This window comes from Octopus bimaculoides, chromosome 26 (genome assembly GCF_046866305.1).
Source record: "Octopus bimaculoides isolate indiv1 chromosome 26, ASM4686630v1, whole genome shotgun sequence".
Lineage (NCBI taxonomy): Eukaryota > Metazoa > Mollusca > Cephalopoda > Octopoda > Octopodidae > Octopus > Octopus bimaculoides.
Genome location: NC_142953.1, coordinates 2,852,388 through 2,864,887, shown reverse-complemented (window position 1 = coordinate 2,864,887; position 12,500 = coordinate 2,852,388). Strand labels below are relative to the sequence as shown.

The window sequence follows — 12,500 nt, the reverse complement described above, 5'->3', positions numbered from 1 at the left end:
ACACACATTACATTCATTAAAATATTGTAGAACGTGTTTGAATTTCTACCGACCACTTTTACCATCTTCGCTCATTTTCCTCAGACTTTCTGGTAACCGTAAACCTGTGGCAGTCGAAATCAATCATAGGCCGTGAAGGGGAAAATCAAAATGTAAAAAGTACAGAACTACTTCACCTCCAGTTCTGCCTCCTCTTACCCCACCTCCTCCCCCTTCCTGTGACTAACCACTTAACACGGAGAAGTTGATTTGATGGGAAAGAAAAAAAAAAAAACGCGAAGCGTGGAAATTGTGTAACCTAAGATGGCGTCTTCTTCCGGTGGGAGTAATGACAGCTTATTAAGGATATGATATGTGTGTCTGTGGTTATATATTTTTATATTTTTATTTTGTTTTTTGTCTTATTAGGGATGACTAAAGAAGGGCCGTAGTGGAGTTATTTAATGGAGAGATAGAGAGAGAAAGAAAGAAATGGAAAAATAGTTTGTCATGATGGAAGGGTTTTTCTCGTATTTTAAGTCATTTCGATACGGTTGATTGATTTCACTATAAACAAATCATCTGTGCGGATCTTCGGCAAGAAGTTGCCGAACTCTCAAACGTCATCTAACGACGGGAAAGTCCTTGCTATATATATATATATATATATATATATATACATACTCACACACACACACACATATATATATATATACACAAACACATATATATATAAACAGAAAGGAAGATATATAGACAGACAGCGCTTTCTTCCATTGAAATAGTTTATCCCCAAGAAAGAAACGGAGTAAAGGGATAAGGAAAATGACAGTTAGGAACGAAAATGGTTACGGGTTTCAATTTAATGAATTATCGTCAGTAATTTCAATCACAAATAGGAACTAATAATTTTTTATTGTTTATTTTTTATCTTTATTTTTCTGTCCCCACCCCACTCCTTCGTAATCGTTAAGAGAGGTGGAATAAAATACATTTTGAAATTGACACTTGGAGAATAACGAACTATTTATAAGAACACACAGTCAGACATACACAAAGAAAAAAAAAAATTTTTAAGATATTGAAAAAAGGAAAAAAAAAAACTAAATAAAGTATTCTTAACAAGAAAAACGATTGTTTCATTTGTTAAATTATCATCATTATTATTATTATTATCATTATTTGCTTTGTTTCTAAATTCCTCAGAAGATTGTCATTCTACTTACGTCACTTTTGGAATTGTCTCTTTTATTCTCCAAAGTTGCTGCAAAACAAAACAAAAAGATAGAATGTCATTAATTCTTCGGTTATTACTCAGATATTTCATGCAATAATTACCATATTTGATAGCATAAAAGACGCACAGGTATAGTTCTAGGCTACGGAAGGCCTGTTTTAAGGCTATAGGCACAAGTGTTGGTCACGGAAAGTCTGCGAAGGACTTGGAGACCGTTCCTTCGTCTATATCAAACCAACAACGAAAGAAGACATCATAATTCTTAATTCTGATGGCATGTACACCGAAATTTAATTTGATAAAGTCACGTGACAAAATGACCTAATCACACACGCACATACACACAAAACGCATATAAATTCCGCCCGCACACACACACACACACACACACACACACACACACACACACACACCTTACAAATCACGCACAAACATATCGTGCATTTGTTAAGCCTATTTGCGTATACGTCATACACACATCCATATATATATATATATATATATATACATTCATATGCAAAGCTGTGTATAGAAATATATACAAATACTTTTATACACACACACACACAACACACATACATAGAAACATAGCAAGGTAACAACACGTCCATATTAATATGTATGTATGTATGTGTGTGTATATATATATATATATATATAGGTTAGGTGACGAAAATAGCTTTTAAAACAAACTCTAAAAGATAAGGGTCGGTCTGTTTGGGTGTCTTTCGATGCCAAATATCTCTAGAATTCTGCTTATCTGTGACTAAGATACCATTTTTCACATGTTAACTAGCAAGGTTGATTCACGCTAGGGTGTATAAGACTTGTGTGTAGGTGTGTGTGTGCTGGGTAGAATGTCTGTTGTATTTTGGAATCTTTTAGTTATCAATGAACACTGAGTCCATTCTTCGTTCAAGTCCCTTCATTGAACCAGGGAATATGTATCCCTTGTTATATGTATTGTGTGTATGTATATATAGATATAATATAAATAATATATATATACATGTATATATGAACATACCTGCAAATATATGTATATATACATGCGTATATGAGTACAGGACGTCAACAAAAAAATGTGAACAAAATGAAAAATGAAAACATAAGAAAACAAAAATATGGAAAACAAACTTTTTTTCGAACAACGAAAGAAACAAATAGACAGGCAACATAAAGAAACAATCCCTTTATCAGTTGTCCCCTGTTTTATCTTCTCTGTGTATGCATGTGCATATGCATTCACGTTTAAGAATAACACACACACACACACACACACACACACACACACACACACACACACACACACACACACGTGAGAGAGACTGAGGGAATAATTATAATTCTGGCTATCGCCTCATTAGCACATCATGCGGGATCTTGGCTAGCGTGGTATTCCAAGATCAAAAGGAGATCCGTAAGATTGATACTAAAGAGAGCTCTGCAAAACTCCAAGGCAAGATCCTTATTAAGTCGATCGTACCTTCCAGCCATGGCATTCGAAGAAGAGAATGGCGTCTAGCAATATTATTACATATTCCCATTTATTACGACATGTATTACATGACACTCTACGAATTGCATAGCATTGTAGGAGATATGGAATAAATGACTTGTTAAAGTTATCGCTGCAGATTTTCAATAGGAATTATAACCAGCGCTGATTTTGTTACGATGTTTCGCATTCGAGTACGCTTAATGTAAACAACAAGAAGATCGAAGAGGAAAAATGGATAATGGGCGTATATGCCATATTTCAGGAGTGTTTGCTCCTTCATCATCAGCCATCGAAATCCATTGATCATTTACGAGCTCATTGCTTAAATAGTCACCAAATATAGCGGTGTAACGTTATTTGGAAATACCAATTTTATATATAAAATACGTTCCTGGAAGCTGATACGTAAATATTCTTTTCTACTTGAGGCACAAGGCCCGAAATTTTTGAGGAGGAAGGCAGTCGATTAGATCGACCCCGGTACGCAACTGGTACTTAATTCATCGACCCCGATAAATGTTTCTTAAGGCCTGGTACTAATTCTATTCGACTCTCTTATCGAACCGCTAAGTTACGGGCAGGTAAACCAATCAACACTGGTTCTCTCTCTCTCTCTCTCTCTCTCTCTCTCTCTCTCTCACACACACACATATGCATGTATGCATACACACAACAGGCTTCTTTCAGTTTCCGTCTACCAAATCTACTCTCAGGAGTTTGGTTGGCCAGGGTCTGTACTAGAAGACACTTGCCTAAGGTACCATGCAGAAGGACTGAACCAGGAACCACGCCTGTGTGTGTGTGTGCTTGCCTGTGTGTGAGTGCGCCTATGTGTGTGTTTGCCTCTGTGTTTGTGTGTGTGCTTGCTTCTGTGTGTGTATGCACGTGTGTACTTGCTTCTGTGCGCGCGTGTGTGTGAGTGTATGTATATATATCACATATGGTAGAGAGGTAGATATGTTGTAAAAGACAGATAAGAAATTATTTATGCAATGATTGTGAAGTAGACGAACTAATTGACAATCATGTTCAGCAAACAGTTTCTGTCTGTCTGTCTGTCTGTCTGTCTGTCTCTGTCTGTCTCTGTCTGTCTCTCTCTCTCTCTCTCTCTCTCCCCCCCACACACACACCCACTCTCGCGCCAATACTGCAACAATATTGCTGTTGAATTGTTGGGCAAGCATGACATCCATATCTAAATTCTATTATTTTTCAGATAATTCTGTTGTGGTCTGATAATTCTATTAGGAAGGCCGCGCGAAAAAGCCAGAAATAAAGATAATAATCAATAAATAAATAAGTACATTACTTCATATTAACAGTTACTAAATAAATAAATAAATAAATAAATATAGTCTCGGCCTGGTGCGCATGCGCAGACGCCCGGTCTCTTTCTGCCTCTCTAAGTGTGTAATGGAGAACATTGATGTATGGCTGAGCGGAGTGTGCGGTTCGATTGTGATCTCTGTGTTAGTCGGTGTACGTAGGGGAGGTGGGGGTGGAGTAGGTGTGTGGGGGTGGTGTGCGTAGGGGTGGGGTTATCTGTAGGGGTGTGGTGGTGGTGGTGGTAACGGTGCCGGTGTTGGCAGTTGTAACATTTTAGTACACTTGGATTATCGTACATGTTTAATGTGTGTACGCATGTGTGTGTGTGTGTGTGTATGCATATATTTGTATATGCGTGTGTTTATGTATGGTTGTATGTGTGTATGTATCTGTACGCGAACGCTTGTATATATATATATATATATATATATATACACGCACATACAGTATGTATACATATGTGTATGTGTTTATGTTTACTTATATGTATGTATCTGTCTACGTGTGTATACGCACACATTTACACACACACACACACACATATATATATACATATATACACATATTATGTATACATGCTTGTGTGTATGCATGTATGTATGTGGATTCATGTAATGATGTATCTAACTTTCTCGTCATATAATTACACACATACACACGCACACACACATCCTTTCCAACATATTACCCAAGATAAATTCGATGAATAAGAGATAAGAAAAATGTCTGCATAATGAAACAGCAGGGGTATATAAATGGCAGTTCTCTAGTCTACAGTCTTTCACGTGACACACACCGACACACCATCAGACCTACAATCAAAGCTACATGCATATATGATTATACATACATACATATATATATATATATATATATATATATTCTACTACAACCGCTCCTTTTATTCCACTTAGTCTAAAAGCGCTGATCGATCTGTGACTGATGTATTTCTTCTCTAGCATATTCCAAGAACTACTATTTTCTCTGTTGCCAGTAAGCCATTCCACTCTGCAACTCTGCAAGGATGTTCGCTGCTAACCTGAAGATTACCGGGTTTTTTTTTATTTTCGTTTTTGTTGCTGGTTTTTCTTCTTCCTGTTTAAATTTATTGAATAACTTCCGTTTTCTGGTTATGTTATTTTATAATAATAATAATAATAATAATAATGTGGTAGTGGTGGTTGTGGAGGAAGCTGTAGGGGCTGTGTGGAGGGGAAGTATAAAGAGGGGGATAAAGAGAGAGGGGATCATAGGGATACGCGAGGAATTTGTAGGGAGATGAACGGAATAGGGAAATATGTGTGTATGTATGTGCGTACGTATCTATGTATATACATATATGTATGTCCATATACATGTGTGTGTGTGTATCTGTCTGTATATGTATATACGAAATGTATGTTTATGATACTTGTGTGTATGTATGTAATACAGGGTTACTATGGTCGCCCTTGGCTTATCTGCAATAAACTGTTGCTTTCTAAGCTTTAGTCATAATCAGAGATTATCAAACATGCCACCTTTTGTAAGATCTGTAGATTTGTGTTTGTGTGTGTGAAATAACACACAGGCGTGGCTGTGTGATAAGCTTGCTTCCCAACCACATGGTTCCGGGTTCAGTCCCACTGCATGGTACCTTGTCCAAGTGTCTTCTATTACAGCCTCAGGCCGACCAAAGCATTGTGTGTTGATTTGATAGACAGAGACTGAAGGAAACCCGTCGACCCCCTCCTTAACCTGCTTCCTCCATGTGTGGCGGGCCGAAAGTTACGCACCAAAACATTCACAATTTTTATTTATATTGCATTATTATTAAAGAGGTATTATGGTAGACCCGTTTGAAAGGACTAAAGACTGACACTTTCTTCTTCGGCCAAGCTCTCATCAACTTTTTTGAGTTTCACTTGGAAAAGAAGTTGAGGGTGGAGAGGGAAGTGTTGCCTTCTAACAAGTTTGTTGAAAGGTGGGTGTAACCCAGTGCTCTTCAGAGGTAGCCGTTATGGAATGAAATACGGACAATAGAGGACAATATTTATTGAATGAAACAGTTACAGAGACTCACATACAACACTTCAAGTTTCTCTTGCAAACTATACAATTATCACCGCACTTCGCCAGCTGCCTGAAGCCCGGTGTCTTTACAGATAGCCAGAAAGTGTGGTGACAGTTGCTTTTGATAGGACCCTATGGAAGAGGTTCCTGAGGACTTTACACCCACGATCCTCCCAAGAATAGCGGGTGGAGAAGATGGATGGACACACACACACACAAACACACACACACACACACGCACACGCACACGCACGCGAAACTAGCATATACGCTAATGAAACACGTCTAAAGAGTATGTAAGCAACGATATTGCAATACATCTGTTTTATTCTGCGCTCGGATATACACTCCGTAAATTATGGATATATATATATATATATATATATATAAATATATATATATATATAACACCAATAGGAGATCGAAGCACAAATTATGTTTAATACTGGATTGGAATTTGGATATACACAGATTCACATAGTTCTAAGCATTGGTTAACCGTTAGGCTGTTTTATTCGAAATGGCAATTTTTCAATTGCAATTTGGCAATTATGCTGCATCCTTTTAGAGGCGGAAATAATTTTAATAAATCAAGATTTTGTGTTGTATGGTATTTGATACACCTGTATTTGTCTATTGTTCTTCATGCTACTGACGTGTTTGAGTCGTTTCTCTAAGCTGATTTTTGTGGTGTATGAAGATACCTATACATGTGTTTATGTGTCGGTATGTAGAACCGGTGATGTACGCTCACACTCGTTTATAAATAAAATATGAGCATTGTATGTGTGTCTATATATATATATATATATATGTTTGTATGTGTGTGTATCTATAAGGTTAAATGTGAGATATATATGTCAGTGTATCAAGGAATTTGTGTGCGAGAGAGAGAGAGAGAGAGAGAGCTACAGTTGTCCGTTGTATAATGGCAGGAAGGTTCTTGGCATGTGAAGAATTCTAACAATGTGGTATTTTATATTCAGCTTCCGCCAGTCAATTCGAGAGAGAAAGAGAGAGAGAGAGAGAGAGCAAAAGTACGGTGGCTAATTTTGGAGATGCGCTAATGTATAAGACGGTGTGTGTGTTGGAATATGTAAACGAAAGACGGTTTTTACAGGCAATAGAGTTCAATGAGAAAGAATTCAGAGAGAGAGAGAGAGAGAGGGAGGGAAAGAAAGAGAGAGAGGAGAATAAGAGAGAGAGAGAAAAATAGTAGTTGTGTTGAGTAGAGCAGTGAGAATCAATTAAGAGAAAATGATATTGAGAAAAAAAACGGAATTATAGATGCATACAACACACACACACACGAGGGGGGGGGAAGCACTGAAAAGTTTCCTGGCCTTAAGGAAACTTTTGCGTGCGTGTGCGTGTGTGTGTGTGTGGGGGGAAGGTGCATGGCTTGGTGGTTGGGGTATTTGGCTCACGATCGTAACGCCACGAGTCCGATTCCCGACGGCACATTGCGTCCTTAAGCAAGATACTTTATTTCACGTTCCTCCAGTCCACTCAGCTGGCAAAAATTTGCAGAGAACTGGCCATCTCATCGATAGTCGCTCGTCGGTTCGCGTGAAGCATCACTCTAGCTTATGGAGTCTTCACGTCATCGGAAGATGATGATGAGCACCCTGCTCTCTTTTCGTGTTCAACCGTTTTTAAACGTCTCAGTTCACTCGTACACACTTCGATGCGATAGATTGGTGTCCCGGTCTTGTAACTGAAAGCTTTCGATGAACTTCAATCCCTGACACACCGTCAAAACAGAAAAAATCGGACCACTGATCTCCGTTCTTTCTCTGTCGGCGAAGCGGCCATATTTAGTCAGTAACACAAGAAAGAAAACTGGGGCGATGAAGATCAAATCTCGATGATGTAACCACAAAAGCATAGCTTTTTAACACGCGAGCACTGAAGCCAGTGCAGTCAACCTTATGAAGGTTTTGGCAAAAGTGTGGATAATTGTTGACGTCTGGATACGAAACGTTGTAGCAGAAATCAGTGCTGGCTATAATTTCTATAGAATGTCTATCGAAATAAGCTTAACAAAATAAGAAAACTGTTTGACTTCACCTCATACATATGTGTATATATCAACGTATGTGTCTATCTGTATGTACACTATATGTATCTATCTGTGTACGTATGTGTAGTAGCGGCATCAATAGCTGTATGTGATGGCGGTGGTGGTTGTCTTGGCGATAGTGGTGGTGGTATCGGTTTTGTTTGTGATGGCAGTGGTTGTGATGCCGATATTAGTAATAGTATCGGTAGTGGTCGTTGGAGTGGTATTAGCTGTGGTGGTGATTGTTCGGGGTCGATAAAATAAGTACCAGCTGAATACTGGGGGTTCGATGTAATCGACTTTCCCCTCCCCCGAAATTGTTGGCCTTCTGCCAAAACAAATGTAAAAGGACTATTATTGAGGCGGCGGCGAGAGGGCAGAATCGTTAGCACGCCGGACGAAATGCTTAGCGGCATTTCGTTCGTCGTTATTTTTCTGAGTTCAAATTCCGTCGAGGTCGACTTTGCCTTTCATCCTTTCGGGATCGATATTACTTCATCGATCCCGAAAGGGTAGTATTTCATCGATCTCAGTTGAACATTGGGATCGATATAATCGACTAGCCCCCTCCCCACAAAATTTCAGGCCTTGTGCCTATTGTAGACAGAATTATCATTACTTTATCGTTCATCCTTTCGGGGTCGATAAATAAATACCAGTGAAACACTGGGGATCGATTACATCGACTGGTCCCCTCCCCCAAAATTGCTGCCCTTGTGACAAAATTTGAAACCACTATTATCATCATCATCATCATCATCATCATCATCCAAGGCGTCAAGCTGGCGGAAACGTCAGCACGCCGGACGAAATGCTTAGCGGTATTTTGTCCGGCTTTACGTTTTGAGTTCAAATACCGCCGCGGTCGACTTTGCCTTTCATCCTTTCGGGGTCGATAGATTAAGTACCAGTTGCGTACTGGGGTCGATCTACTCGACTGTCTCCCCACCTCGCCCAAAATTTCGGGCCTTGTGCCAAGAGTAGAAAAGATTCTTTTTCGTATTATTATTATAATTATTTCATCCTGATTTCAAATTCCATTTAGGTCGACTTCGCCTTTCTATCCTTTCGACGAGATCGATAAAATAAAGCACCAGTTGAATATTGGTGGTTGTCGTGGTGGTGGTGGTGGTGGTGGTGGGTGGGGGGGTCGGTGTAATCGAGTTAACGTTCCCCCCTCCTCCTCTAAAATAGCTCTGGTCTTGTGCCAAAAAATTTGAAACGGCGGCGTTGGAAATCGTGACGGTGTTGTTAAACACAAGTTTGGTTGTGGTGACATTGAAGGTGGCAGTATCAGCACTGAAAGCATGGAAGTAGGAGGTGCTGGTGACAGGAGTAGTGGTAGTAGTAGTAGTAGTAGTAGTAGTAGTTGTAGTAGTAGTAGTCAGTGTAGTTACCTTTGTGGCGGCGGTGGTGCGCTGTTATTTTGGTGATGTTACTGTTGTAGTATTGATGATTTCAGTTGCTCTTCTGTTGTTGCTGCTAACCCTTCGGTCGTCATTCCAACCATGACCACCCTGTCTGTCTACGTAGGCCGACGTTTTCTACCAGTAATGTGAAACAATACGATGTGATTCGGTGGCGGGTTTGTTGTTATTGTTGTTTAACCCTAGGTTGGCTCAGATTGAGCAGATCTATGATCAAAGGCGTTCCAACCATAGACATCCCGTCCCCCCCCCACCAAATATCCTATCTATCTATCTATCTATCTATCTATCTATGTATCTATCTATCTATCTATCTACCTGTCTGTTTGTCTGTCTGTCTATTTCCCCCCTCTCTCTATCTATCTATCTATCTATTTATCTATCTATCTATCTATCTACCTATCTCTATCTACCTGTCTGTTTGTCTGTCTGTCTATTTCCCCCCTCTCTCTATCCATCTATCTATCTATCTATCTATCTATCTATCTATCTATCTACCTATCTCTATCTACCTGTCTGTTTGTCTGTCTGTCTATTTCTCCCCCCTCTCTCTCTCTCTATCTATCTATCTATACATACATACATACATACATACATACATACATACATACATACATACATACATACACGCATCCAAATATATATTATACATATCCAATGTCGCTCATAAGAAGACAGTTTGATTAGAAGGAAGTATGGTTAGTATTTCTAGCAGGTCGAACGACCACATAGAGGAGGCTCGTAGCTGTGACGTTTGTAGTGGTGGTGGTGGTGGTTGCACTGCTGTTAATAACAGTATTGTTGTTGTTCTTGCTGTTGCCATTATGCTGCTGATGATGATGCTTGTGGTGGCTGTGCTCATTATAGCTTATAGTAGCGCTGTAGTTCTTGCTGCTGTTGCGTCTGTGATGCTGGCGGCGGCGGCGGCGGCGGCGGAAGAGATGCTGCTGCTGATGGCCACAGTGGTGGTGGTGGTGAGCTAATAGTGGCACTGTTGTTGCTGTTGCTTCTGCAGAAGTGACGCTGGGGTTGATGATAATTGTGATGATGGTAATGATGATAGTGGTGGTGGTGTCGATAGGTGTTGCTTCTCTGATAATGGCGATGGTTGTGGTGGAGGTGGTTTTATTGCTGTTAGTGGCGTTGTTGTTGTTGTTGTTGTTGTTGTTGCTGCTGCTATGTTGGTAGTGAGGAAGAGATGGCGATGATGATGGTGGTGGTGGTTTTAAGATAATTATTTCGGTGGCACTAACCATTATTTCCCCCTCTACATTCCATTAAACATCTATTAGGGTCTCTCTCTCTCTCTCTCTTAGAAAAAAAAAAGCGAAATGAAGATTTTATTGAAATGTTGAACACAAATTCAGTCTCAGAATTGGTTAATATGTGTGTGTGTGTGTGTGTGTGTGTGTGTGTGTGTATATATATGTGTGTCTGTGTCTGTGTGTGTGTGCATGTATATATGCATGTGTATGTGTGTATGTATATATGTGAGTATGTATGTGTGAATGTCTATACACACACACACACACACACACACACACACACATGTGTGTTTGTGTATGTATGTATTCTTTAATAAGAATAGTATTGTCAGTGACTTCGAAGGTTCGGCCTACAGAGCCATCAATCTGATGATATCTTAGTTGGTTAAAACTTCCAAGTCACTGTCAATGCTATTCTTGTTAAAGAATAATAAATTTGTGCTCTACCAGATGTATTGAGTAATCCTTCAATTTAATACAAGATTACGGGTCGACAGCGCCAAGCAGTGACGTGGATAAATACAAACTTATCACTCCAAATACCCTTATGTATCTTTCGATTTAAATAAGAATATTTACAAAGCAAGAGAAATTCTATCCCCTCCTCCAATATAAACATTTTAATAGTGTTGCCACAATATATAATAAAGCTTGAAAAGATAGTGGTTTTAGCAAGGAAATAACCTATACAGCTGTCATTAGTCCAGTAACAAAGAAAAGGAAAAAATATCTGGTTCACACCTCCTTATTCCTCTGAAGTTACCTTTAATATAGGTAGATATTTCTTATCCCTTATAGATAGGCATTTTCCAATCAATCATAATTATAGAAAGCTCTTTAGTGGGCATAACTTAAAAATTAGTTTTAGTTCTGTTACTAACTTTAAAAATATAATTGAAAAATAAAAAAAAAGAGGGGTTTTCATAGCGTTTTGTCTTAAAAAATTAATAAGATGCCGGAGCAGACTTCAGCTCCGGTATCCGAAACTCTGAGTTTTATTATGACAACCAACTAATTGTCACACACACACACATGTATGTATACAGAGGTGAGTACATAAGTGTAAAACAAGGTGGACAAAATAGTACTCGAATACCAAAGGTAGATTAATATGCTTTTATTAAAGCTGCAGAATTATCATAAGATTGTTGTTACTCAGTTTCCCGTTCCCACAAGTGTCCGACGAACGGGAACGTGAAACTCTGAGTAGCAATCTTGTGATAATGTTGCAGTTTGAATAATAAGTGGATGTGTATATATATATATATATATATATATATGTGTGTGTGTGTGTGAAGACAGCTATAGTGTGAGTATCAGACATCAAAAAATGTGCCGGAGTTGATTTGCCCCAGTGTGGCCGCAATCCAATGACTGAAGCAAGTAGAAGAATAAAAGTATACGCGTGTGTGTGTGTGTGTGTGTGTGTTTCAAACACTGTGAACCTCAGCTTTTGCGGAAGAACTCAATAAGCAACAGTAGAATTAAAATATTTTAATTTATTTTCGTGAAGACGAATTCTGTGAGGAGGACATAGAACTGGTTCTGTTTGTGTTTATACATACCCATGTGTGCGTGTGTATACACACACACACACCTCCACAACCACATATATGTACATATATACATTTTCCTACAAATATACATTTGT

At 38.9% G+C, this 12,500-nt stretch overlaps 1 protein-coding gene across 16 annotated transcripts in view; it reads right to left on the bottom strand.

Moving 5' to 3' along the window:
* The window catches only part of LOC106880702 (septin-5), a 129,408-nt gene that overhangs the window by 85,248 nt on the left and 31,660 nt on the right, over nucleotides 1-12,500 (bottom strand). For all 16 annotated transcript variants that reach the window (XM_089342935.1, XM_089342927.1, XM_089342922.1 and 13 more), the window contains one exon: nucleotides 1,206-1,243. In XM_089342935.1, the coding sequence (XP_089199061.1) occupies nucleotides 1,206-1,243 (38 nt within the window). The remainder of the gene's footprint in view (nucleotides 1-1,205; nucleotides 1,244-12,500) is intronic.